Source organism: Vanacampus margaritifer, chromosome 1 (genome assembly GCF_051991255.1).
Source record: "Vanacampus margaritifer isolate UIUO_Vmar chromosome 1, RoL_Vmar_1.0, whole genome shotgun sequence".
Lineage (NCBI taxonomy): Eukaryota > Metazoa > Chordata > Actinopteri > Syngnathiformes > Syngnathidae > Vanacampus > Vanacampus margaritifer.
This window is the reverse complement of record NC_135432.1, coordinates 16,132,390-16,159,753: the sequence shown is the minus strand read 5'-3', so window position 1 is coordinate 16,159,753 and position 27,364 is coordinate 16,132,390. Positions and strand designations below refer to the sequence as shown.

At 37.3% G+C, this 27,364-nt stretch overlaps 1 protein-coding gene and 1 long non-coding RNA gene across 2 annotated transcripts in view; one reads left to right on the top strand and one right to left on the bottom strand.

The window, feature by feature from the left end:
• sema3bl (sema domain, immunoglobulin domain (Ig), short basic domain, secreted, (semaphorin) 3bl) overlaps nucleotides 1–27,364 on the top strand; it is a 54,341-nt gene that overhangs the window by 1,446 nt on the left and 25,531 nt on the right. The window contains exons 2-3 of the mRNA XM_077576926.1: nucleotides 18,201–18,361; nucleotides 24,336–24,398. Of these exons, the coding sequence (XP_077433052.1) occupies nucleotides 18,201–18,361; nucleotides 24,336–24,398 (224 nt within the window). The remainder of the gene's footprint in view (nucleotides 1–18,200; nucleotides 18,362–24,335; nucleotides 24,399–27,364) is intronic.
• On the bottom strand, nucleotides 2,803–3,484 carry LOC144052151 (uncharacterized). Its single transcript, XR_013294168.1, has 3 exons — nucleotides 3,403–3,484; nucleotides 2,959–3,039; nucleotides 2,803–2,824 (listed from the first exon to the last, which is right to left on the bottom strand). It is a non-coding gene; the product is annotated as an uncharacterized LOC144052151 (long non-coding RNA).

The window sequence follows — 27,364 nt, the reverse complement described above, 5'->3', positions numbered from 1 at the left end:
AAAATTAGGGCTCAACGAGCGATTCTATTATCTGGCAGAATAAATTTCTGATAAGTGATTCATTGACTGAATAATTTAATAAGATATTGTGAATAAAACTTTACTTATCTTTTGGTGCCATTAACTTCATTAATTTGTAAAACTTCATAACAGAGAGAAAAATGTACAAAAATAGGCTTTTATTGTGGGTTGGGGGTTGGACATGTCTGACTGTCATTATCCTTGTCTCATGTTGTAATGTTAATTTTGAAATAGCTAATATCAGCTGATTAAATCAGGCCGGCCAATTGATCGATAAGTCACTTGTCAATATAAGATCAATACTGTGTTAGCGTAAATCTATGAATGAATGCTTCGAAAAATAAAAATAGTGAATGCTGCATTTACATTTACATATATTTAGTCTAAACACTTAGCAGAAAGCAAAGTAGTGTACTCTGACATCATACAGGTTGTTGAATTTTGGTTTGGAAGAGCAGCAATTGAAGCTGAGCCAGCAGGCCCTCTCTCAGGTGCAACATCTGTTGACCTCTCAAATGGAGAAGAATTTCAACACATTCCACATTTTGTTCACTTTTCACTTCCTGTAGAGATGGAATAGCCAGCTGTCTATGTATTGTATTGTATGTGTCAAGCCCTTTGTCCTCTTCCTGCATCTAATCGGAACCTGCTTTTGGCCATGACTCATTTAGCTTTCTTAAGATAAGCGTGCAAAAGATGATGCATGCACGCTTGTGTTTGTTTTCAAGGGCTGTTGACTTTGTTGTTGCCAAGTCGAGCTCATTGTTTGCTTCCAGTCAGGACAGAGTGGGCGTGTATAGTCTTCATAGGCGATAGATATCACACAGGATTTCCTTCTGTTCCGTGACATGATTTCAGGAGAACAGTCACGTCGTCTTCCTGTCGGAGGCACTGTGACGGCCGCACTCAGGGGGACAGGGAAAACAACGTGGCAGTGTTACTGTAACTGTAAACCTACAGTATGAAGATTTAAGCATAGCATGTATTGTTTCATTAATTGGTTGGCGTGAACTCTACTCACTTCACAACAAGCAGCAGTTTGACAGATAGTGAACAATTCTTGAAAAAGGAGGCATCTTAGCCAAGATAATCGCCTGTATTAATGTCCGTAGGAAAATCCACCATCTTAATGCTAACACACAATATAAAATGCCATCGATAGAGTAACAAATAGCACTTATGTTATAAATCTTTAAGCAAAAGATATTTGAACAGTAACAACACAAAATAGCAATACTCACGGGCATACATTCTTTATCCTCAGTGAAAAATCACTAATCTTACTTCAGATTAAGGAGTTAGTTGTGAAACTCTTCTTCATGTGTATGTCTGCATTCTACTGCCCCTGGTGGTGGCCAGGTCATGCAGACCAGACAGCATAATATGGCTCTGGAACAGATTAATGACATTTACATTAATTTCAGTGGAGAAAGGTGATTTGAGACATGAGTGATTTGAGTTATGAGCATGTTCATGAAACAAATTAAACTTGTAAGCCAATGCATCACGTATTCTTTTAGCAACAGGAACTAAGAAAGTCACTGATTGTGCCTGGCTTTTATGCAGGCAAGTGTAGGTTCTGTTTGTGCTCAGTGATTGTGTGAATTGTTGTTTGTCTCAGTATGTGCCCTCCTGCAGTACGTTTTGGCTTTTGCCCTGCAAATTTATATAGAAAATTGACACATTGATGGACTAAGAATGGAAAAGTCAGAAGAAGCTAAAGCACATTAGTGGCCATGGGCACTTTGATATTTGAATGAAAATGAATGCATAGATGACCACTTCCCATGACGCTTAGCAGGCTAAAGTTTCACTTGTGTACAAGACTGATCACAGCTGAATGGACAAGGTTCCAAAGAAAAAAGAACAAAAACAGTTAATGCGTCCATGGGATTCAGTTATTTAATTAGCCATGGTGTCTTTTTTGGCACCCTTCTATTTTCCCAGCTTCACAAAGGCCAGTTTGGCCAATGTGTGTGCATTTAAACACCTTTTTTATTTATTTTATTTTTTCTCTCCTAAAGTCTAATTTTCCTTGAATGCCACTCTGATGGAGAGTGGTAACATGTATTTCTTGATCAACAAAACATAATCCAAAGCTAAATAAGTAAATTCAATGAATGTAAATGCTAATGGACACACACACAAATTGTTCTGGAATATTAGTAAATAGAATAAAAATAAAAACTTTACTTCCTGTACAGGCTATGTTTAATCTACATTTTCATATTCTTAATTTTCAAACAAGTGGGGGAAAAAAAGTTAAAAACACTGTTAAAAGTAAAACAATAAAAGACTCCTTTGCCTATAAAAAAAGTGATGACTTTTCTGACTTACTGCTGTGAAGTTATTCCTTTGATACTAGTAAAATGAGATTTTGTGTGATATGTTGACACTTCATGTGAATGCGGTCCAAACTATAGTTTTTTTCTGGACAAACTCAGAGAGAGAAAAAAGACATGCGTGACCAAGCTTGTGAACATTTTTCCCCACTTTCAAGTAACCATGAACAATCTTTTCCTTCATTCTAAAAATTTGGCATTTTTGTTACTAGCTTCTTGCAGAATGTAGGAAAAACCTCTGCCTATAACATTATTATTACTGGACAAATGCTTCCTGAGCTCTTGACCTATAACACTACAGGTTACACACTTTTAATAATTTCCACCTTGACTGAAGTCTGCTTAGCTCAGTGTGATTTTCTTGAATCATATGCGCCTCCTCGGTCTTCTTTCTTGCCTCACCTCAGGGGGAGGAGTCCGTCCCTCTATCTTCCCTCGTGCTCATGACAACCAGGAATAGCCTACAGGGTGTTTGGATTCCCGGGAGGATTAGGAAGTAATTTAGTGACAGGAAAAGGTGTCATTATCTCATTTCAATCAATTAGGGTGCAGAGGGGGGGGGGGGGGGGTCGGACAGGAAGAAAGCAATTTTTACCTCGGCAAACCTGCAGTCTTTGTGCTTCTTCCTCCAAATCAAGAGCCACAAAGATGTTCACATGTAAGTCACATATAGCACCTAGTGGTCAAAGTAATAAGAACAAAACAAAGAAGAAAAATCTGATCACTGCTACTTTGAAACAATCCATGTTTTCCCAAATAGGATCCATTGCAGGATCCGTAGCTATCACAAAACTTAAAGAAACCGTACTCACGTAGTGTTTTAAGTAACATTTTAACATTGTTGAAGTAGTAATTTGCAGTGTTAAAACTGCTAGCAAGATTTGAATCAAGCCTAATTTATCAACCTGGAGTTGCCTGGAGAGCCAAGCCTGTCACTAAGCTAGCATTAGCACTGTAAACAAACAGATGTTAGGTGTGACTGTGTTGGTAGCATATTTTACTATAACACTAAAGGTTGTCATAAATGTGATAAAATTACCTGTCAAGAAGAATTAATGCCAATTTAGTGCCACTGTGGTCCCTTCACTCGGTTCTGTCTGTTAGTCTTTTGCCCATTTCAGTGCGAGGAGGCAGGGGTGTGCTTGCCAGTGCATGAGAAATGATTGACACCTCGTCAATCACGCCTTTGAGCTCTGAATGGTTATTTTTCTTGTAAATCAAATTAGAGCCAGACTGGGCTGATTTTTCTCACAGGTTATTTTACCCAACCATGAGTGTCCAGTCATACTGAAAGTTCTGATAAAAATGACAAAGGTGTTAGTCTTTTTTAATTGCCATTGTCACACTACACTAAAATTTAAAAAGTAAACTCTCTGGGATTTATTTTCATGTTCCGTTTTGTCTAGCATGAGGAGCGGTGTAAAAATCCACAGGGGCAGGAGAAAAGTTTTGGTATTTTTGCAGACCCGTGCCAGCTGGTGCAGCGTAGCACGTTAAAGTGTGGCTGTGGTGCTCAGAAGGAGAAACATAGGCTATATGGTTTATCAAGAAAAACTGTATCCAAATACACTGGTTGTATTAAATAAAGTCATCTTATAATAACACACAGAACTTATTTGTTAAGACACCATGACAGAATCAATACTGACCAAAGGTTCGTCAACATGTCACTGACGACGCCCAGATGAGACGCGACAGACAAGTTTCTGTGCACGCTTGTATACAATCTCCCAATAAATATCCAGTCTAGATGACTGATTTACATCCATATGGAAGCGATCTGGCGTATCACTCCATAATAACTAATTGGTGTGAGTGACGGACTACGATGAAAACACATCCGCCCCAACATGGAGACGAGCATTAATATTAACCAGCGGAATTATATTGGCAAATACCTGATTAGACACAAAAATGGGAACACCATTTTCAAACGTTACAATCTTGCTCCATTTTGCCGTTATGTTTAGCTGCCAATTAAAGTGGATTCTCCCATTCCCTTTAAAAGCTGCGTGTGAGGGGCATGCTGGTCAAGCAAAGTACGTTTTAAAGGAACTGCAAGCAGGCCTCCATGACCTGCCAACTTCTTTTATCCACTCATCCTGTGTCTATTTGTGGGCACACATCATACACAAGCACACAGGCTGACCTGAGGCACACGCACACACACACACACACACACACACACACGCATACACACGCACACACACACACACGCATACACACACACACACACACACACACACACACACACACACACACACACACACGCACGCACGCACACACACACACACACACACACACACACTGTGTCTTATACAACATTCACTTTGTTTCCAGCAAACGCGGGGGGTCACTTGAAAACAGAAACGCTCTCACCATTGGCCCTTTTGAGCCGATCGCATTCGTTTTCAGAGTCAAGAGTTCTGTTAGTTTTGTCTCGCTGCCTGTGATTGAATTAGCGTGTTTGCTCCATTGGCATCGCCCACAAACCGATACAAAGACGAGTGTTGGTTGTTCTTGGACTCAGCGGGATAGCCTGCCGGATTTGACTAGAATGTGGCAGCCATTCTTGTCCTGGAGCGCCTTTTTTCTTCTTCAGTCAGCCTTTTTTTTAACCTCCCCTCAGTCATGTTATGCTATAGCGCGATGACAGCAATTTTTCTGTCTTTTTTCTTTTCCACTAGTTGATTTTTTAAGTACTCCCAGACCTCTGATTGAAAACTCTAAGATAGAGGAAAAAAATTATAGAATGTGCCAAATTCGCAATAAACAATAGGCCCACGAGTGCAACCGTATACAGTAGATCCAGATGGAACATGGATATTCTGGTATCCTCGGAATGACAATTAACTATGCTAAAAGGTTAACAAAACAATTACTTGTGAAATATTTAAAATCTTCAAATTTTTCTTATGGACCACTCCAGGTTTCTCAGGGAACACATTTTTGGAAACAATACTCCATGTAGCAGCAATAAATGTCAGCATATTAAACACAAACAAAACAATTGTCCACTGAATTTAATGGATAAATAAAAATTCCTGTATCCACAATGCGGATCTTTCTGAAATCATCAATTTCTTTGTCGGAGGTAATAAAATAATAAAACAAGACATGTGCACCAAGAAAAATTAAAAAGGAATAGAAGAAAATATAAACCCATGATACCAGCACTGTCTATGAAGTGGACATACAATAACAAAACAACTACACACCTAATCGACATACCGTACACACTTTTGCATCATTTTAACTCATTCACTGCCATTGACGGCAATAGACATAAAAAATTCATTTGAACTATTTTCATTAGTTTCACATTTTTTTCCACTTTTGTTAACAAGAGTATGAAAAGCTACAAAAATGTTTTATTGTACATTTAGAACAGATATAAAATGTGTGATTACTCTTGAGTTAACTAGTGAAGTCATGTGATTAATTACAATTAAAAAAAAATTGCGCCTGATGCCCCTAATTTAAAAAAAAAATATATATATATATATATATATATATATATATATATATATATATATATATATAAATATATATATATATATAATTTGAAAATTAGGGGCGTCAGACAATTAATTTTTTAAAATTGTAATTAATCGCTTGACTTCAATAGTTAACTCACGATTAATCACAAATGTTATATCTGTTCTAAATGTGCAATTTTTTTTTTTACCTAGGTTTTCATACTCTTGTTAACAAAAGTGGAAAAAAATAAACTAATAGCAATAGCTCAAATGAATTTTTGACGTCTATAGCCGTCAATGGCAGTGAATGAGTTAATCAAAGAGCTATTAATCAGCTATACACGTGCATCATGCATTATTTGGAAATGCTAAATTTAATGTGTGGAAGGCCAGAATCAATGAAAGCACTGTACTCCCCCCAAGTAGTTTAGAGTGATTGCGACATCACCAATGGGGGGCCTCACACACTAAGAAGTCATTTGTCCAAGCTTTCTGCACTTGACACACCCTGAACACAACACTTCAGCTTTTTCCCTGATTTATTGTTTCTTTATTTGGATTGGATGTGCAGTGTTAATTCAGCAGCTTGTTATGCCTCTCATAGGACACTGTGTGTGTCCAATTTTTTTGTTTTTGTTTGTTTTTGACACCACTCAACCATGCACTACAGTTTTTAGTACGTCCATCAATGAGAATGTTGTCATACCATCTGTTCCACACATGACCTCCAATTTGTTTAAATTTGGAAACTAAAAATAATGAGTTCCAGGGCCAAATTATTGCCATCATAAAATTTAGGTATGCATTATTTATGTCTCTTTTGTCAATACTGAAAGGGAACTGGGACCATAATAAAAATAGAAACTATACAGGAACTCACATACTGCACACAAAAAAAAGAAGACCAACATGAAAGTATTAAAGTGATGGAGATGGTTAATAATGCCAAGACACAAGATTTAGGAGACATTGAGGATGAGACTGTAGATTGTTAAGGAAGTGGAGATGACTTAAGAGATGATCGGTAACCAAAAAGAATCAGAGACATATAGGAGAAGGGTAGAAAAGAGAAAAAGAAAATAGTTTCCGAGAGGTGGCGTCAAGCAGGGCGGGTGAAAATGAAAATAGAGAAGGACAGATGTAATGATAACGACGCGCACCAAGGGTGATGAGCTAAGAGGCTTGGCTGCGTTTTGCTCGGCACAACAGACTAATCAGAAGCCTCCTGGGATGACAGAGAGAAGTGTTGCACGTGTGTGCGTGTGTGCGCATGTGTGCTTGACTTACCAGACGAGTAATAGTGAAAACAGCATGAGTGACAAGTATTTGTTATCTATTCTTTCTTTTAATAAATCATTTAACAATTAATACGGATCAGATCTTCAATCCACTATTCAGTGTCAAAGGTGAGCTGGAGCTCTCGTCTGACATCGGATGAGAGATGAACATTTGAGCTGTTTGTCAGTCAATCACAGACAGTATAGACAGCTATATATATGCATATTCACATTCTATGGATATTTTAAAGTTTCATTGAACATAATATAAAAGTTGAATGTGAAATCGTAGAACATGACAACCACCACCAGATAAAAACCAAATTTGAAACAAGCACATCTGACTGCAATCTCCACATGTAGCAATTATGCTCCACCTGAATGAGTCTTAAAGTCCTTTTAGTGCAGTTTTGGAGTCACTTCTGATGTTTGCCTGTGTTTCTGCATGTGTTGCCAAGGAAAAAGCATTGGATAGAATAGCAGTAAAAACAGTTTTCATCCACTTAATGTGCCTTATGTGGTTGGTGCTCTACCCTTTTTCCGTTTAAATGATAAAAACAGCCTTGAAATAAACAAAAATCAAACCATAATATTTGTTGCTTATTTTAACACGTCCACATCATCATGTCTCGCTGTAATGATGTGTTTGGGGTCAAAGAGGTGTTAGCCGTGAGAAACAGTGACAGGTTGCCAGGAAATCCCAGGATTTACTCTGTCATGGCAAGACTATCAAGTGTGTGATTAATTTCAACAGTCTTTGTGAGGAAAAACAATTCCCTTTTACTTTTTAAATCATTTAATTTGGTCATATGCATTATTTCTTTTAGGGTTTTCTTTTACTAAATCAAGCAAAAACTACTTGTTAAAGGAACACTATTCAGTAATTGGACTATATAAATCGCATTCATCATCGTTAAAACATCTAAACAGGTTCTTAATATTTTTATGATACATTTCCTTGGACAGCTCTATGTTGAATTGTCCAGCTTCCTGGTTAACTTTTTTGCATGAGTTAGCTACAAAAAAAAAAAGGTGGGATGTTAATATGAGACCAGGTTGCATGCACATGGTGCAGAATGTGTCAGATTCCAAAAATTCTTGACGTTCTGCAACAATAAACAACCAAGCTCAAGTAACCTTGGAAAGATATTGTCAATGAACGCTTTGTTTGTCAGCGTGCATGTGCGTGGAAATCCAATGTGAAGGAGGAAATAATTGGAAAGGACTCGAAATTTGCTTAGCTTAGAAATGACAACAAAAGAAACTTTTAGAAGACATTCTGATGGGTGTGAGTGATTTTGCCTTGCATTTCATATTTTGCAGGCATACAGGATCAAATTAAATCCATTTGTGATCTCCCTTATTTTAGCCTACAGCGTGTGTATGTGCATTTCAGTCTGCAGCTTAACACAGTTTAGGATCCTACCAATGCCCAATTTGCACACAGGTCATGTCAGCATGAGATTTGGAAATGAACCTTTCACTCCCTCAGCAAATCCGTCAACTCCCCCCCAAAAAGTGCACTTCTTGAGAGCATCTGCTTTTTATCACTTCATGGAAAATTATAGCCAGGGAATTAATATAGTTTCCATGAAGTTATACTCAAAGCAGTAGAAATGTTTTCCTTACGTCTAATCAGAGTTAATAACATTGGAATAAATACAACAAAAACATTGAGAGAATTCAGACCTCCATCAAAGCTTATAAATAATAATAATAATAATAATAATAATAATAATAATAATAATGCAACCCTTTGTTTGAGGTCATGATGCTAGTTGTAGGATCGACAAGACAAAGTTTTCAATGTGAATTATTATGAAAAGAGAACATTCCATTTCTTAATCATTTTTAACGATGGTGACAAAAAAAATTCAGAAAATGGCTACGAATGTGGAGGAATTCTTATCCAATCCTTACCATTGGTAAAAGAAGGCAAAAGTCAACTCAAATGAATATTTTACACAATAATAGTGCATCAGATTAGCTTTTTATGGGGGAAATGTGGGCACTTTTTTTGCTATTTGGCATAAATGTAAGGAATCTATTCTTTTAAATGTAGAACTTTCCTATAATGTAACAAAGTGGATGAAGGTAACAGCAAAAAAAAAAAAAAAAAAAAACTTTTTTATAAGTACACTAGCCTAAAGAATGCAGAAAATTGGATTACCAGCACCCCCAATACATCAGAGCTCTTCAATATGTCTTGAAATAAATATTTACTTATTAAAGATATTTCTCTCTATAGAACATGATGACTTCAAAGCAGCTGTTAGGGTCGAATTTCTACATATTGTTGCTTTAAAAGCTATCTGGTTGCAACATGATGACAGTTTTGCTATCCATTCACTAGGAAAAAGGAACAAAGAGACCAACACATGCATGTCTAATTGAGAGTCACCAGATACTCATCTGCACCGTTTTGAACTAGCAGAAAGAAAGAACGCCTTCATTTCCACATTAAAACACGATGGCAAATGTGGACTATAAAATTCATTCTTATTATACTCCAGTAAGACTTTTTTCTACCATTTGAATACAAGCCTCCAGACTAATCAGTCGCTGAGAAAATGGGAAAAAGCATCTTGTCTTTCATGAATTTGACAGAACCCAGCACAGGCTTGAGGCCAAGAGGACCACTGTAAACAAATCCTTTGAATAAACCTTGTGCATATCTTTGAAGTGGCCAAGTCTGCGCGATACCATCGCCGAGCTTTGACACATCTGCGAAAACCAGCCGCTCTTTTGTGTGTCACTTTCGGTTTGTCCTGGTGGCCTGCGGGGACCTGAGGTACATTGAAGACAGATGTAGAGGTCTCCCTCATGGATGCTTTGAGACTCCCTGTATATGGGCCCAAGAATATCAGAGGGATAAATACGAGAGTGGGGAAAGAGGAAAGCGACAAGGAGACAGATGGACAGACACGAGGGATAAAAGCCAAGACATATTTGTGAAGGTAAGCCGCTTTGAGGGGGGAAAATAAAACCAAAAAGGAAGTTGAAGATGGATAGACAGAAGGGAGAAAAGCCTTGATGAGTATCAAAGGTTAAATGGATGGATGAATGGACGGAGGGATGGACGGATGGACACAGGACAGTGAAGACAGGATGATGTGAGACTTGTTTTCACAGTGAGGTGATGAGCTGTTAAGATGACTATAACAAGCTACAGATGGAAGCTATTAGCTCATTTTGTGTGTGTTTCTGTATGTGTGTTAATGTGTACGCCAGTGCTGTGTTTGTCCTTTGCAATTTAAAAAGATGACAGATTTGAACGGGCTCCATTTCTGTGACTGAGCTGGAGTCTGTTGACTCGCACTTCTATTATGCTTATTATTAAATCATAATGTTTCTTTTTTTCAGCAGTCACACAAAGATTTTTTTTCTGTAGAAAATTAAAAAAAAAAATCTGCAAAATTTATTATATTTTGACAACTCCCCCATTTAGTTACAATAATGAGAAAGGTGTTAAAAGGTGCAAAAACTGAGCATTATAATTATGTTTAGAAATACTTTTTTTGTTGGTATTATTGAAAACTAAATTCCCACTGTGACACCTACATACCTCAGACTGTTGCTACAGGTAAATGTGCTGACAAGTTTGACAAGATAGTCCGCGCCACACATCCTCCCATCATGGCCACCTGTCATCCCGAAATTAGACTTTTTCCACACTCCAGCCCTGGAATGAGCAGAGAGTGATAAGCATGACAGGCGAGAGAGTGTGAGTTGCTGGGCGTAGAGACCAGATGGCTTCTCATGTTAGCGTAGATATGTGTGCAGCGAGGCTTATGGACTCTGTACACAGGTTCAGGTTAAAGGATTACTCAACAGGAAGTCCACCCCTCACTACGATCTGATATTGGCTCTCAAAGGGGGTGTGGCCTGGAGGACCGTTGGGTTGCGAATGGGTAGAGGGTTGGGCGTGGTCTGGCTGTGATTGACAGCAGCAACTCACGAAGAAGCCGTTTAAGGAGGCGTGTTCGAGAATGAAAACTACGTCATGCGGAACAAGTGACGTGTAATGAGAGGACAAACAGCCAAATTGGGTTTATCTCAGTGTTTAACCTTAAGATGGCACCAAACACGATTTTTGCCCCAAATTCAAGCTGTAAACAAACATGTAATAAAATGTCAGAAATAATGACCAGGACACGTAGACAGCATTTGTAGACACCAGTTGATACAGTTTATCAGCAAAAAAAAAAAGTGATGTCATTCTATAAGGGCACACCTCTTTGTTTGGACACAAGAGATTGTAAAGCATGAATCTTCATTCACTGTACTTGTAACAAGCACACCCACAAAAAATAAAAAAATAAAAAAAAACTTCTGCTGTTTGTATTTATATAAAGATAAGTACAATGGCGTATTAGGGACACACATATATATATATATATATATTTATAAATTTGAGGGGGGTAATATTCCGAGAAAAAACTCACAAATTTCCAAGAAAAAGCTCTCACATTTGTGACATTATAAAGTGTCGGATTTGCGAGAAAAAAAGTGTAAATTTACAAGAAATAAACTCGTAGGTTTGTGAGCGAAAAAAACTCTGAAACTTGCAAAAAAATACACACACACACATAGCATACTCAGATGTTTGTTCCAATACTTTTCAGTCGGGTTTTCAAATAAGGAGATAGTAATTGATTTAGCAGAGATTAACCATATCAAATTTTGCACTTTGAAGCATTGGATACAAATGACTAAATCGATGTGTTGAATCTGCTGTTCTCAGTCATTCACTTGCATTTACCTACAGTCTGCTAGCTTCTGATTTTTTTAGTGTTAGTCAGCTGATTGGGGGTCAGGAAGTGTTGTCGCTGTAGTTTGCTGTGTAACGAGTAAAGTTTAGAAATTCGTCTCCATCCTGCTTTTTCATTTGATAAAGATTGGTCCATTAACCCCGCCAACTAATCTTCACGTTATATAGCTCCTGGTGGACAAAAGCCAGCACCTTGTCTGGACTGTAGCTACGCTACGTCTCACAAGTTTCTGAGGGCCTTTTTTTGATTTTGCCTGCGGTTTTATTTCTCATAAATGTATTATTAAATTAAGATAAAATAAATTAAGATGTTTTCTTCTCACAAATATACAACTTTATACTATCACAAATTTATTTCTTGTAAATATGTTATAGTTTTTTTCCTCAGAATATTACAAGCCCCCTAAAAAAATATTTATACATGGCCTTAATATGTCGATGTAGATACGATACAAGTACGTAAATTCGCTAAATTAATTTGCAAGTAGTGAATTATGACTACGTGGTGAACACTGTAAAACAATCCACAATAATAATAACTATGCAGGCACTTCACAGAGGACAACTAATCCATCCATTGGATTTTATGGAGAAATCATCCATTCCAGTCCTGTAGGTGGTGGTAATGTGGATTCAACTGCCACATACAGCTTTTTTTCCCCACTGCAACTCTGTTTGCCCAATGTTATAAGACAGGTAGGGCCCTATTTTTTGTGCCTGTTTGGTATTTTGGTAGATGGGTGCAGATAGAAATGAGCGTTTGTTTCGTTGTGCGCCGTTGTGGGAGTGAACACAGCATTTGTCTGCCATCCAATGGAATTCAGCATTCAGCTTTCACAAAGTGGCTTGTAAAGTAACTGCAAGAGGATGATGTCAATTTGGAGTGGACATTTGGAGACCGCCTTCTTGCCCCCGTGTGTGTCTACATTTTGTAGTATGTGGATACAGTTAGGCCCAAATAGCCATTCTCGAAACTGTAGTGAAAAATTTACAGGATTGCCACACATATTTTTTCGTAAAATGTTACTTTCCGTCACAGCGATGAACAAATTCAGCTGTGACATACTTGTAGATAAAGATGAAGAATATAGAACAGAGCAACATCACGTTGAACTGTTCCTGTCCTCATTATATTTGTTCTGTTTGCTGCTGTCAATTTTGGCACATCCACCATCAACTTCAACAGCTTGTGGCTTCATCTGCCTGCTCGTTATTGTCAGACTCAAAGCCTCCCTCCTCGCTCTGACCTTATGATTCCCTCCGCTTTATTCCTCACATCTCGTCTTGTGCATGGCCTGTTTTCTTCTGCCAGCAGCTCCGATGTTTTTATGTCAGCTTTTTAAGACTGCTTTTATCATCAGTAAGCTTTATGAAGGCTTTGATACGCGGTGGTCTAGATGGACAATGCTGTTGATCTTCTGTCATGACTTTTGGTTGTTGCACACAATCATTAAGTAAACAAGTTTATGCGCTGGTAATGAGGTCGATAGTTCGTTTTTGTAGACGTGGTGTGTGTGTGTGTGCGTGCATGTGCGTGTGCGTGTTTTTTGAGCGGTAAAATGTCAAACCCCCAAAACCCCCTGCTGCGCCCAGGCCGCCAACTGAATGCCGTGCTCATTGGATATGCTCTGACACCAAAACTCTGAGCAACCCTAAACTTCTGATCCTAGAATTGCCCCTGCTAACCACATTTCCACCATGTTGTCTTGTGAAAGTGAAAACTCATGCACATATTTTAATTGAACTCATTTGAACTATTTCTATTAGTTTAACATTTGTTTCCATTTTTCTTAACAAGAGTATGAAAACCTAGAATTTTTTGGTGGGGCATTTAAAACAGATATAAAAAATATATATTAATTGTGAGTTAACTAGTGAAGTCATGCGAATATTTACAATTACAAATTTTAATCGCCTGCTGCCCCAAATTGTTAATCTTAAAAAAATATATAAAAAATATATATATATATATATATATATATATATATATATATATATATATTTAATCTGTAATCTTTTTTTTTTCTTAAGTAAAGATTATTTAAAAAATTAAGGGCGTCAGGCAATTACAATTTTTAACCGTAATTAATCGTATTACTTCACTAGTTAACTCACGATTAATCACACATTTTAAATCTGTTCTAATACAATAAAAACAATTCTAGGTTTTCATACTATTGTTAACAAAAGTGAGAAAAAATGTTAAACTAATAGATATAGTTCAAATTCATTTTTGACGTTTATAGCCGTCAATAGCAGTGAATGAGTTAATTCATTTTGGTGTATCATAGGAGATTCCATGGAAAAACCTAGGCCTATGGCACCTTTCTGTACTTTTACAGATTCTGGGCACTGCAAGTAATAGGATACGGATGTCATCAGTGATTTGGAAAACCATGTAAACATGTAACCTAAAGTACCCATGGGTGCTAATTAAAGTGATTTTCTGCGTATCAGTCCTGTGATTGACAGGTGATCAATCCAAGGTATTCCCTTCCTCTCACCCTCAAGTCAGCTGGGATAGTCTCTCTTCTTTCAGTGATCCTGAGCAGAATGTGTGACAAAGACAATGGATGGAGATGTTTTTGTCTGCAAAGCTCCATTGATGGACAAGCCGTCAATGAAGACATTTGGCCCCTGTGCTTCAATCAATCAGTGCTCCACTGAGTGGCGAGGGACTTCTTTTTCCGTGAGTGTTTTGTGTGTGTATCATCCGAGTGACGAGAGATCGATGGAAAGCTGATCAGCCCAAAGACTCTGAGGGTTTCACATACCAATGACAGCTTCTCTCTCCACGCATCCTTCCCCGTCCGTCCCATGCAGCCTCTGTGATGGTGCCAATAAAAGCTCTGCGTTGTTTTCTTTGCAAAGGCAGTAGTTTGGATCATGTTAGATTATACAAATGTACTTTAAAGAAGCATAAGGCCACACAGTAAAAAGAAAAAAATAAAGCATTATTATAATTATTATAATAATTATTATTATTATTATTTTTATTATTAATATATTTTTAGTATAGTGTGCATACAGAATGTATGTTTATGAAGGCTGGAAATGTCTGTGTGAATAGCGTTGATAATGTGAAACGAAATTTTATGCCTACTGCTTTTGTGGCTGACTCATTCAATTTGGTTGACTTTTTTCACATTTGGATTTTATCATTATGATGCAATAGAAATGATCACTACAACATCAAAATTGTCCAAATAATACACCAAAGATCACAGTGACAGCTTGTTCCGGACACATAAATTTGGGGTTGGATTAGCTTCCACAAAACATGTCCATGAACATAATAATAATAATAATAATAATAATAGTAATAATAATAATAATAATACATTTTATTTCAGTTTTAAAAAATTATTATGTGTGTGTGGGGGGTGGGGGGGTGGGGGGGTGGGGGGTTGTGCGCGTGCGTGTGTGTATGTTGTGGGGCCCATACACGCATGTTTTTTCAGGTTTAACAACCATTGTGGGGACCTTCATTTTGTTGGTCCCCACAAGTTCAGACCTCTTTTTGAGGGTCAAGACTTGGTTTTAAAGTTTAGGTTTGAATTGGGTTGTGGTTGAGGTTAGGGTAAGGAATAGGGGTAGGCAATCATTTTTGATGGTTGGGGTTAGGGGAAGGGGCTAGGAAATGCATCATGTCAATGAGATGTCCCCACCATGATACAAAGACAAGAGTGTGTATGCGTGTGTGCGTGTGTGTGTGTGTGTGTGTGAATGTGAATGCGCGCGTACGTACATGCATGCATAGTGTTCATAGAAAAGTGAGAGGAGACGCCCGTGTCTAGTTGAACTTGAGTTCAACTTGCTCACTGCCACTCCTGCTGAGTTTTGCAACAACCTTTTGGACTTAAAAGCTGCTGTCAGATTGGGTCAGGGGTGACCAGGTGCATAAGATCTCTCCGGCACTCCCTTGACTAGATAAGTGAATATGTGGGAGCTTGTAATCTATTTTGTGTGTCCAGCACATTTCTTTTTCTTTTTTTTACTATAGCATGATTTAGTATTATTGGATGTAAACTGCAAGTTTGATATTATGACCTCGTAGTGGGAGTTATGTTTCTTGGTCTTGGTTCATTGACCTTCAGTGTAAGATTTACGGTGGGGCTTTATCAGGCAAGGAACCATATTTGGTGAATTGAGTTTATTTCTAAAATACACCCTTAAAACACCCTTAAAAATTATATTATGATAATATATCAGTAAGTCTTGATATGTTCTCCAGTAATTATGTAGCTATGTAGAATGTCAAGTCACGGTATTTTAGCACTTTAAAAGATGTGGCATTTGAAATGAATGGATGGATTTAAAAAATGACCACAATCAACCAACATAATCTTATATAGTAATGTACCCCGGTAATTGTTAAGTTTTGAATATTTTAATGATGTCATCAGTGTGTCTAAGACATACCACAGGTTAGATCTGTGGTTTTTAATAAAAAATATAAATAAATAAATAAATAAACATGTTCATAGATGACAAGTCATAGATGACTTTTGTTTATTTGAAAAGGCTGCCCAAAAAGTACTCAACATTTCCAACAAAGCAGAGCTCTCTTGAATTTTCTGGAATGATTACTAGACTGCAGCACCAGTAGTAAAGTAGTATTGCATAAGCACTCCTGATTTGGTGAGGTAAGTAAAATGTCAACATCTGCGTGCCCACAGGAAGTCTGTTCATAAGTGTAGCGATACATCGGACTAAAAAGAATTACTGTACATGTAAATCTGTTATTGGGCTTGTACTGAGTAAAGACCAGATGTGCCCGGGCTTGTATAAATGTATGGGAAAAAGTTCAATCACAAGGATGCCCTTTGTTGTGAGTGCAAAGATGAGGAAAATAAAACATTTAAAGGAAATTAGTGACACATGTGCTATTGTAATTTGTAACCTCAACTTTTGCGATCTGAATGACCTGCATGATTTAGAATCACACATTGAGGTTTGATAGACAAACAGTTTCAAGTACCCAGTCTGGTACCTTAAAGTGATACAAGTAAACTAATACTAAACAAAAAAAATAAAAAAAAACTTTGGCAGACGTAAAAGTCCCCTTGTAGAATATTACTTGAATATAAGTTAAAAAAAAAAAAAATCTAATAAATTATCAAAAGTGTACATTTAGTTTTTCTTTTTTTCACTTGAATTTTCAATGTTCTATTGACTTTACTTCAGTGGTGTACATTAGTCAAAGATCTGTGTGTTGGCTAATAAGCGACATTAGCTAACTCATGTTAGCCTGACTATCACGTAGCCATATGCTAACAAACTCTGGATAACTAAAAGTACATTGACCTTGATTTTAACTATCATACCTCAATGTACTTCTTCAGGTTGGGCGGCGAGTTGTTGAATATCAAAATTCTGAATCAATATTTCTGTCACTTTAGGAAACGTAAGAGGCACTCATGAAAAGCATTCATATTCCTTAGGGGTGTGCCAAAAAATCAATTCTCATAAGAATCGCAATTCTCATTTAGTATGATTCAGAATCGATTTTAAATGTCCCAAAATCGATTTTATTTCAATTATTTTATACTGTCTTGCCTTTGTCTGTGTGCCTTTATTTGGAGTGCTGTTCACGTTGTGCCCGGTTTGGCCACTGAGGGGCAGTGTGGTTCCACGCGGTCTAATAATCACTGTTAAGTTGTGGCCACATCAGAGAGTAGAAGGAAAAAATCACGATCAAGTTATTCCAATAAAAGTTTGTTTTTTTTCCAGCGTGGAGCCGTTATTTTGAGTGATAAAAGTGCCGCGAGTAGTGCGCTAATTAGCATTAGTGAGTCAGACTGGAGTAGATCATTACAATTCCTTGCACATCTATAGATTGAAGCAAAAATCATTGTCAATCAAATCATTTTGAATCAAAAATCGTTCTTAATTAAAAATTGATTCTGAATCGAATCGCAGACCCAAAATATTCATATTCCCTAATATTCATATTCAAACAAGCCCACAGGTGTGTAATGTTATCCTATTATCACCACCACCACATAGTTCACCATTGTAGTCTTTTTGGTCATCATCTGCTGCTGGAGATTTTGCGTAAGCAGTGGAGTCAGCAGCAAGTGCTTTCATCTTGTCAGTACTCACTTTGGTAATTTGTTTAGGGGTAATGCATCAAAGTACAATTTTATTTTTGATCTAGGAAATGTAGTGGCGTAAAAGTGAAAGTTGCCAGCAATGCAAATAATGAAGTCAAGTACAGATACGTGACATTTTGTTATTAACTGCCTTAACAATGTATTTGTAATCTGGTACAAGATAATAATCCGCATGTTTGCTCTTGCGTATGCAGATCTACTGTCCACCAACAGGTCATTCATCTTCAGTGGACATCATGGCCAACTCTCACTCTCAACCGTCTATCTGGATGAGTACCGTGATCGTCTCTTCCTGGGGGGTAAAGACGTCATGTACTCTCTCCTGCTGGGACCAGGCAGAAGCGAGTCCAAGGAGGTAACATATACAAATTACTCCATACTACACTGTGTAATAAACCAAAACAACCGTAAGCCATATTATGACTTTGTTTTAATGCTGGATCATTGTCCCTTGTGAATCTCAACAAAAGTTCGGTAGCATAAATCCAAATATAAAAAAAAATGGATGCCACATGACTCATTGGAAGGAAGAACCATGTGATTTCTCCTGGTCAATTACATAGGAAAGGTAATGGTGATAATTAAGGATGTAACTATCACTTATTTTTAACTGCGATTGGCTGGCAACCAGTTCAGTGTACCCCCCGCCTACTGCCCGAAGCCAGCTGGGATAGGCTCCAGCACCCCCCGGGACCCTTGTGAGGACAAGCGGTTAAGAAAATGGATGTATGGACATTTTACCAAACGAATACAGTAATCGGAAGAAAATTTATTTTGCCTTAAAGTGCATTACCAACCCAGACACCACCCACCCGCCCTTATGGTTGGGTCCCGGGTTTGAAGGATTACATCTTCCTAGCCATGAAGCCTGAGTGTATCGTAACAAATCTACTATGAAAATTAAATCATTATTTTTTTTAAACACACACACACAAGATAAAATCATTAAATATGATCGTATTTATTTTTGCTGGACCCTCCCCGTCCCAGTTTTGGCATCTCTCCAGGATTCTTGGCCTCCTCCAATGTGGAATCAATTAAGTGACTAAAAAGATGTTTGATTTTGAAACTTAACTGCTTGAACATTCATCTTGGGAACAACTGCTGTGTTTATGTCACTGCAGGGGCACAGTGGGGGGTAGCTAACCTCATTTCTAGTTCCAAAGGCCCAACATGATAGTCATGTCCTCAAACAATTATTAGGAAATAGTACATTGAGACCACAATCTTTATCTGCATACACGTGTCTGCGGGATGCACTTATGAAACAAGATATATTACACATCTTTCTTTCATTTGAACTCGAGAGGGCCAAACATTGTTATCAGCCCTGAAAAAGTAGAAGAGTTATTACACCTGAGTTTTACTTCATGTGGAGTGTTTTACATCTCAGCGGGAATGAATGAGTTCAACTTCCTGCAGCTTTTCCAACTCAACTTCCTCTACTCCAAAAATCCCGTCATATTTTGAACGCATCAGTCAGCAAGCGATGCTAAACAACAAAGAAGGAGGTCTCTGTAGACCATAATAAGAAAGCACATTTTACTGGAAAGAAGACTGAGGACAGAAAAACATGCTGCAGTCAAGTGGAGATTAATATCTAAATTTTTTAGCCATCTATCCTCAAAACTTACAAATACATGGAGCCAGCAGTGATTTATGTCACCTATATGATGTATATTTGCCACTCCTGAAACGCCCTGAAATAGTACGGGGTAGGGATGTGAATTGCGTAGTGCCTGGCGATTCGATCCGTATCACGATTCATAGGTCGCGATTCGATTTGAAGCGATTAATCCCGATACAAATCTATAAATCGATTTTTGCGATTTAAAAAAAAAAATCTAATTTATAAAATACTAATCGGTACACTTGTACATGTACACTGTAAGATTTGTATGAAAATGTATTTATTTACATGAAACGGGTTTATAAGCCATCGTATTTAACAAACAGGTTGCAGTCTGTTTCATGTTTGAACAGCTTTAAAATCAAATATTAAGGCTTAATGTTCAATTATTATAACATTCTTCCATGCTTAAAGTGTGAAAACTAAGCCTAAGTAAGACATTTTGTTGAATATTTCCATCAAAAAGTGATGTTTAAAAATCGATTCGGCCGCATATTGAATCGATTCGAGAATTGCGCACTGTAATATTGCGATATATTGCCCAATCTATTTTTTTTAACACTCCTAGGTGTTAAGCTGTCTTGGCCAATGTAAAAGTATCAATAATCAATATGTTCCTATGAACAACTCAATATACAGTAGAGCACAATGCAATATACTAAACTATGATTTATAAAGTGGAAATGGGTACACTTGTTGGAGCAGAACAAAAGCAGCAAGGTTGTTTTTCTTATTAAAGTCACAGCCCACCGTACTTTGCGCTTTTTTTCTTTTTTGCCATTTCCGTAATTCATCTCATTGGCTCAATTACGCAAAGTGTGCAGCCGCAAACTAAACAGATCTGTTCAGCGTAAAAGTCGATTTCCTCCTATAAATCAAGCCACCAATGTTTGGATACATGTAGTGTGTGGACCACAAGACCTTGGTTTCATACCTCTAATCACAATTACAGCAAAAAGTTAAATAAACATGGATTCAACCGTTTTTACCATTGGAAGCTGTTGTTATTAATGCCATCGAACCATTACATGTTTTACATTAAAGCTGAACATGTGGTTATCACGTTTGCCTCCCAGTCAAAAATTTTGGACTCAAATCTCAACTTTGACCTTTCTGTGTGGAGTTTGCATGCCTTGGCTTCCTCCCACATTCCAAGAAATATATTTTCCATAGGTGTGAAAGTGAGTGTGATCAGATGTGCTTGGCCTCCTTCCCAATCATTGGTTGGGATCAACTCCAGCTCATCCGTGACCTTGATTTAGAATGAACAGTAGAATGTGAGTGTGAGTGGTGACCTGTCCAGGGTGCCGTCAGCCTTTTGCTCAGTCAGCAGGGATAGGCTCCAGTTTCCTACCACCATGATAGGAAGTTGAAATGAGACGATTCAGACAGAGAATGCGCGCAGCACATTGTGAGGTATGTCTGTTTTGTAATTGAGAGTTTCGGGGTTCAAATCTGGCCTCAGGCCATCTAGCATGCCTAACCCTAACCCTAACCCGTTTGCGCTTCCTCCCATTAAAAAAAATAAAACAATTATGGATGTTTGAATTTAGTTTGTAATGTTAATGTTCAAAAATACATTACATTTGCTGATTTTTGCTAATTTGAAAACGTATATTGATAAATTGATTGGTCAGGCCTTAATAGACATGTAAGTTTTATTGTGCGGTGCATTTTAATCAAGACAATGGGATTTACTGCCAATTTTTTATCTGAGTTATTGTTTGAACTCAAAGTTGGTTTTAAAAATAAATAAATAAATGACATTGTTTTGACCCAATTAGTTATATTACTTTAACCATAAAATTTGGGTCAAAATTGAATAACACATTTTTTTACATTGATTTGAACAAATTTTTTGGGCCCAAATTGACCCAAGTCGGAGACGGTCTTTTTTTTTTTTTTTACTCAGTATTTGGGTCAGATTGTACCAAAATTGGGTTCAATGTGACCCAACTGTTTTTAGAGTTTGTGCTTTCTCTCACATTCCAAATAATATGCATGCTAGGTTAAATGAAGACTCTAAAGGTTAGGCTTCAGCTCACCCATGACCCTAATGAAAACCAGCACTATATAAAATGGACGGATTAATGGATAAAGCAAGTTAAAAAATGTATTTTGCAAGTCAACAGCTATGAGAGCGCGGAGAAAACAGCGCGTATCTAAGCAATGATTTGTTATAGATTTTAAGGGTGTAAATGTCATGAATTACAAGTGGGACTGATCAAAGTTCTTCTTTTCAACAACTTGATTTAGTGCACACTGGTGCTTTTGTTAGAACTCCGATTTGTTTAAGCATCTGGCATCAGAACAAAGACTGCGGCTCTTAATGGTTTTGGCTCACACGAATAGTTTGGTTGCCAGATATCAGGACAAGGTTGAAAAGAGTGAAAGGACGAGATGTGTTTGTGACTTTCCTGCACTTTGCATCTGTTTTAAGCTCTGGACAGATGTCAGCGATCAAAGGACAAAGACTTGTGACTGATATCACTGAGGGTGGTTTCAAAGTTAAAGAGACATTGTGGTGACATTTTGAGAGTTAAACAGGAAGGAAGTTGGATGACTCGTGGAGGTCAGCCATATTTCTCGGGTGGAGTGGAGATCATGGCGGAATATTGCAGCGCAGCAACAAGCCAAGGAAACCGCGCCAGATCAGAACTATTCCAAGTCCATTTTTAGACTAGCTCCAAATTCTAATGTCATGAAATTGTTGTATTCATCTTATATTTTTCCATGTAGTGGATACAGCTTATATACTACTAAGCTAAATGAGACCAAATAATCAGATGGTCGTACACATGTAAATTTATGTGCATTTTGTTATCCGACACACTCGGAAACTGCACTGAGGGTTACTTTTAAAATGTAATCCGTTACAGTTACAAGTTACCTGCTAAAAATGTAGTTAGTAACGTAATCCAAGTACCATAATATTAAAGTAATGTAACTGGATTAGTTTTGGATTACTCCAATATTGAGTATGCCATGAAGATAAAATAAAAATAAATATTACCACAATATATATTCTATACAATGTCTCTCTCTTTATCTCTCTCGCCCTCTTTCGCACTCTCTCTCATCGTAGAAATTGTAATCCCTCGAAGTAATCCCCATTTTTAATAAATGTACCTGTAATCCGATTACATGTTTTTCCTGTAACTGTAATGGAATACAGTTTAAAAAAAAAATCTGATTACGTAACGGCGGTACATGTATTCCGTTACTCCCGAAGCCTGCATATGACCTAATAATGACCCCACTGTGGTAGTTTAAAAAATCATTTGCCTGACATGCTCACAAGCAAATCTATGTGAGTGCACTCACACGGCCGTGCACACATGAAACCCGTTTGTGTTGTCGTGCGCATCAGGACTGTTTGCTTTCTTCCCTGGGTTCTGATGTGTCGGTTGGAAAAACAAAGAATCTGGTGGTGTGCAAGAAACTGCAAGGTTTCACAGCCCATTGAAGGTCAATGTTGAGACAGCTTTCATCTGCCGGGAAATGTGAAATCTGATGTCTTGTATCAAAGTCAGAAAGCATCATGTGGACCAGTCAAAGCAGTTTGTGTCCAAATGTTACATGGTGCTCATGAAAGTCACATTCTTGTGGCTTTGGGCTTTCCCAAACTAAATATGCATTGTTTGGGAAAAAACTAATGAAAGCTTTATTTATAAAGAGCTTCATATGTGCAGTATTAGGATAACTTTAATGTTTTATTTTTGATTGTACAGTATAATAAACAAGGGCCAGTCATACATTGCAATGAAACCATATATTTACATTTCATTTGTATGATACAAAAATCAAAGGCACAGTTTATTTACCAAAGATGGTTTCTGACTGAAAATGGATAAAAAGGTAGACGGTTAGATAAATACTTTAAACATCTGGTGTCCTGTAACAACAGTTACAAATATTGCAAACATCACAGAACGCTAACAAACGTTAGCGTAAACATAATTGTTTTGCTTTTAGTTTACATGCCAGTAAAAATGTTTAAAAACAGGTCTTCTTCTTATTGAGAAGGTTGATGAATTAATTGAGCCCAGGTGTGTCCCATCAGCTGCCAGCCACACCCTCCTGCCTGACCTGCCAGGAGAAAAACAAAGACCTGCCAAGCACAAAAAACAATCACGGCATACCTAAGCTTATGATTTTCAATTCAGCAGAACTTCTGTTTTCTCAGCATGCCATTGGTACTTTATCTCAAAATAAAGCTCCAATATAACAAATCCCTACATTCAAAATAAATAAATTAATACATAATTAATAAATACATAAATGAAACCCAAAAGTCATAAAACTAATTCCACTATGGCTGTGCTTCATGGAGGAAAACAAAGTGTTGGTCATTCTGGAGGCAATACTGTTCTGTTGCTCTTGTTCTTTTCTTTCTTTCTTTCTTTCTTTCTTTCTTTCTTTCTTTCTTTCTTTCTTTCTTTTCACATTTCAAAATGGTAATGATGCATTTCAAACAACAAAACTTGAACTTGCCTTAGTTTTCACGGTACTGTAAACAAAATGACACGAATGAATAGAAAACAGTCAATTCATTAATTTCCAGTCTTAACACATGGATACTTTTTCCCAGTTATGGCCACATGTTCTGCTATAAAGTACAATTATTTTTTGTTGTTGTCAAAAGTCAAGTCTACCAATTAAATAAGAACCACTGTCCCGCGGTCTTTTCCCCTCACAGATCTATTGGCCCCCGTTACCTGGCAACCGAGAAGACTGCATTCAAAGAGGGAAGGAGCCACAGGTACGTAAGTCATTAACGTTTAACGTGTGTGTGTGTAAATGATGTCCGTGTAGCTTCGTAAACAAACACTCTCTGCTCAGTGGATTGAGTGATTGATTGATTGATTGATTGATTGATTGATTGATTGATTGATTGATTGATTGATTGATTGATTGATTGATTGATTGATACACATTTTCACAGCAGATGGACATGCCATTAATGAGCAACAAAAACATGCTTCTTTAAATGAGAGCAAATTATTCATTATTCATTTAAAACCGATCGGAATCCATTCATTTCTATTCCGTATGTTTATCCAAACGGAATAAGAGACAAACTAAAGGTGAGTAGAATACATTATGGGACAGAATATGCCTCACTGTAAGCGGTTTGGATTGGGTTGCTGTAGAATGTGCCACCGGCATCCAAAGTTTCCTAATGAAAAGAAAGCATGGAGAGCTGCTGTAAATGAAGATGTTTATTGGTTTTGTGCACGAGCCAGGGGGGTTGCAGGGTATCTCTTAATGAGGTCTGATCTGAACAGGGAACTAAAGAAAACAGTGGTTTAGGGACTAATATGTTACGACAAATAAGACATTTGCGGAATAAGAATAATAAGATAACCTTTTTTTTATACTGTGTTTTAAACATGAATACCTCAGTAATTTCATTTATTTACCCTCTTTGCGATTTACATCATCATTCCATCTGCTAGCCTGAGGAGGTTAGCTAGAGATGGAGGAAAGCCCTCAATAAGTAAAAACAGAAAAAAATACAAATTGATCTGACGTACAGTGAGTCTTAAATGAGATTTTAGGATTTTATTATTATTTATTTTCATTCCATGACATAAAAACTAGGTAGAAATTGACAACAAAAAAGGGGACATTCTCCTATTTTACAGAAAATTTCAAGGTCTATAGTGGTTTTAAAAGCACATGGAATACAACAATTGATACTTGCAGACATTGAGACCGTCAACTCTCACTTCATGTTGTGAGAGTCATAAGCACACGGTGACTTTTTGGACCCCACCTTGCACTCACTACATGACATCTACCAGCCACCTCCATCTGGAACATGTTTGAGGTGTGTGTGTGTGTGTGTGTGACTGTGGACATGTGCATTGTGTTTGAAGTGGCAGGTGTGTCTTGTGTGTCCCATGTCAGTTTTATGTGGTATTTCCTCTGAGCGTTTGCTCACTGGGATTTGGTGCGGGGAACTGTGAGTAGAAGCTCCTGTAATGATTTGGAGCAGCAATGTCAGCAGTTGGCCCATTAAAGTTATGGAATGCATATTGTAATGTATCATGTGCAGATTTAAAAAAAATAAATAAAATTTATGACCATCAAGTTCCCACAGCGGAGAACACACATTCTGATAATTGGTATACATTTGAACATTTCTCCTCTTTTTCTATTTGAGCTAGCTCGTCATTTTTTTCTTTGACATTCAACTGATACTCTTTCCCAACAATGACAACCTAATACCACTTAAAAACTTCAGGGGCAACACCATTTTTTTTTTAGAAAAATACTTCCACAGTACGAGTTCATATTTGGTGAGCATCAACTGAGTAACTGTGTGTTTTGCTTTTCATGGCTTCTTTGCGATAGCCTCAATATTGGGTGTTGAGGGAAAAAGTTGAGAAGAGGAAAACAAGAACATACATTGGAAGTTGTGTGAGGAAGGATAACTCACACTCAAAGCAGTAAAGCCCTTTTCACACTGCATTCGCTCACGGGGAAAGAATCACAAGGCAATGCAAAATTACCGGTTTCCAGCATGCCCATATTTGGTGCTGACCTAGCAGGAAGTAGAACGAAGATTTTGCCACTGGTTAGACTGCACCTCGACAAGATGTATATTTCATTTTTGCAAAAGAAAGACCTGACTTCGGTTCTTTTTTGGCGGGATTAATAGTTTAATCATTCAGATCATTGTGAATAAGTCCGCCAAAATAAAGCTAAATCGCTACACCGGCTGCTTTCCAATTGGAGGCGCTTGTCTCACTTCATGGCAACGCCGCTGTTGAATAGAACATTTTCCCCCAATTTTTTTTATAGGTTTTCATACTCTTGTTAACAAAAGTGGAAAAAATGTTAAACTAATAGAAAAAGTTAAAATTAATTTTTGACGTTTATAGCAGTCAACGGCAGCGAATGAATAAAAAAAAAAAGAAAATGTAAAAAATTTGGGTCGTCAGGCGATTAAAGTTTTTAATCGTAATTAATCGCATGACTTCACTAGTTAAATCGCCATTGATCACAAATTTCATATCTGTTCTAAATATACAATAAAAAATTCTAGGTTTTCAAACTCATGTTAACAAAAGTGGAAAAAATGTTAAACTAATAGAAAAAGTTAAAAAGAATTTTTGACGTTTATAGCAGTCAACGGCAGCGAATGAATTAAAAAAAAAAAGAAAATGTAAAAAATTTGGGGCGTCAGGCGATTAAAGTTTTTAATCGTAATTAATCGCATGACTTCACTAGTTAAATCGCCATTGATCACAAATTTCATATCTGTTCTAAATGTACAATAAAAAATTATAGGTTTTCAAACTCATGTTAACAAAAGTGGGAAAAAAATGTTAAACTAATAGAAATAGTTCAAATGAATTTTTGATGTTGTGAATGAGTTAACCATGGAAAAGATTTACTTGTAGACATTTTTTCCCCAAATTTGAACAAATTGGATGTCGACCAGCAACCAAAACTCATTGTGTTTGTCTAAGGCTGAACTTTTGCCACAAATTCCAACTAAATTCTCATGAGAACGTTTTGCGTGTCATACAAGTCCATATATGTTTGCGAGAGAGGTTTGACTGCGCAGATGGCTTCTCGCATTCCCTGGCGTCTCCTTGCTTTCTGTTTTTCGGAGGGTTTTCTTTGTCAAAGCTGATGGATGACTGCAGTCTTTTGACTAAGCAAAAGACAGCAAGGACCCACACTCCGACACACCTTTAATCTCATTTGTTTGCT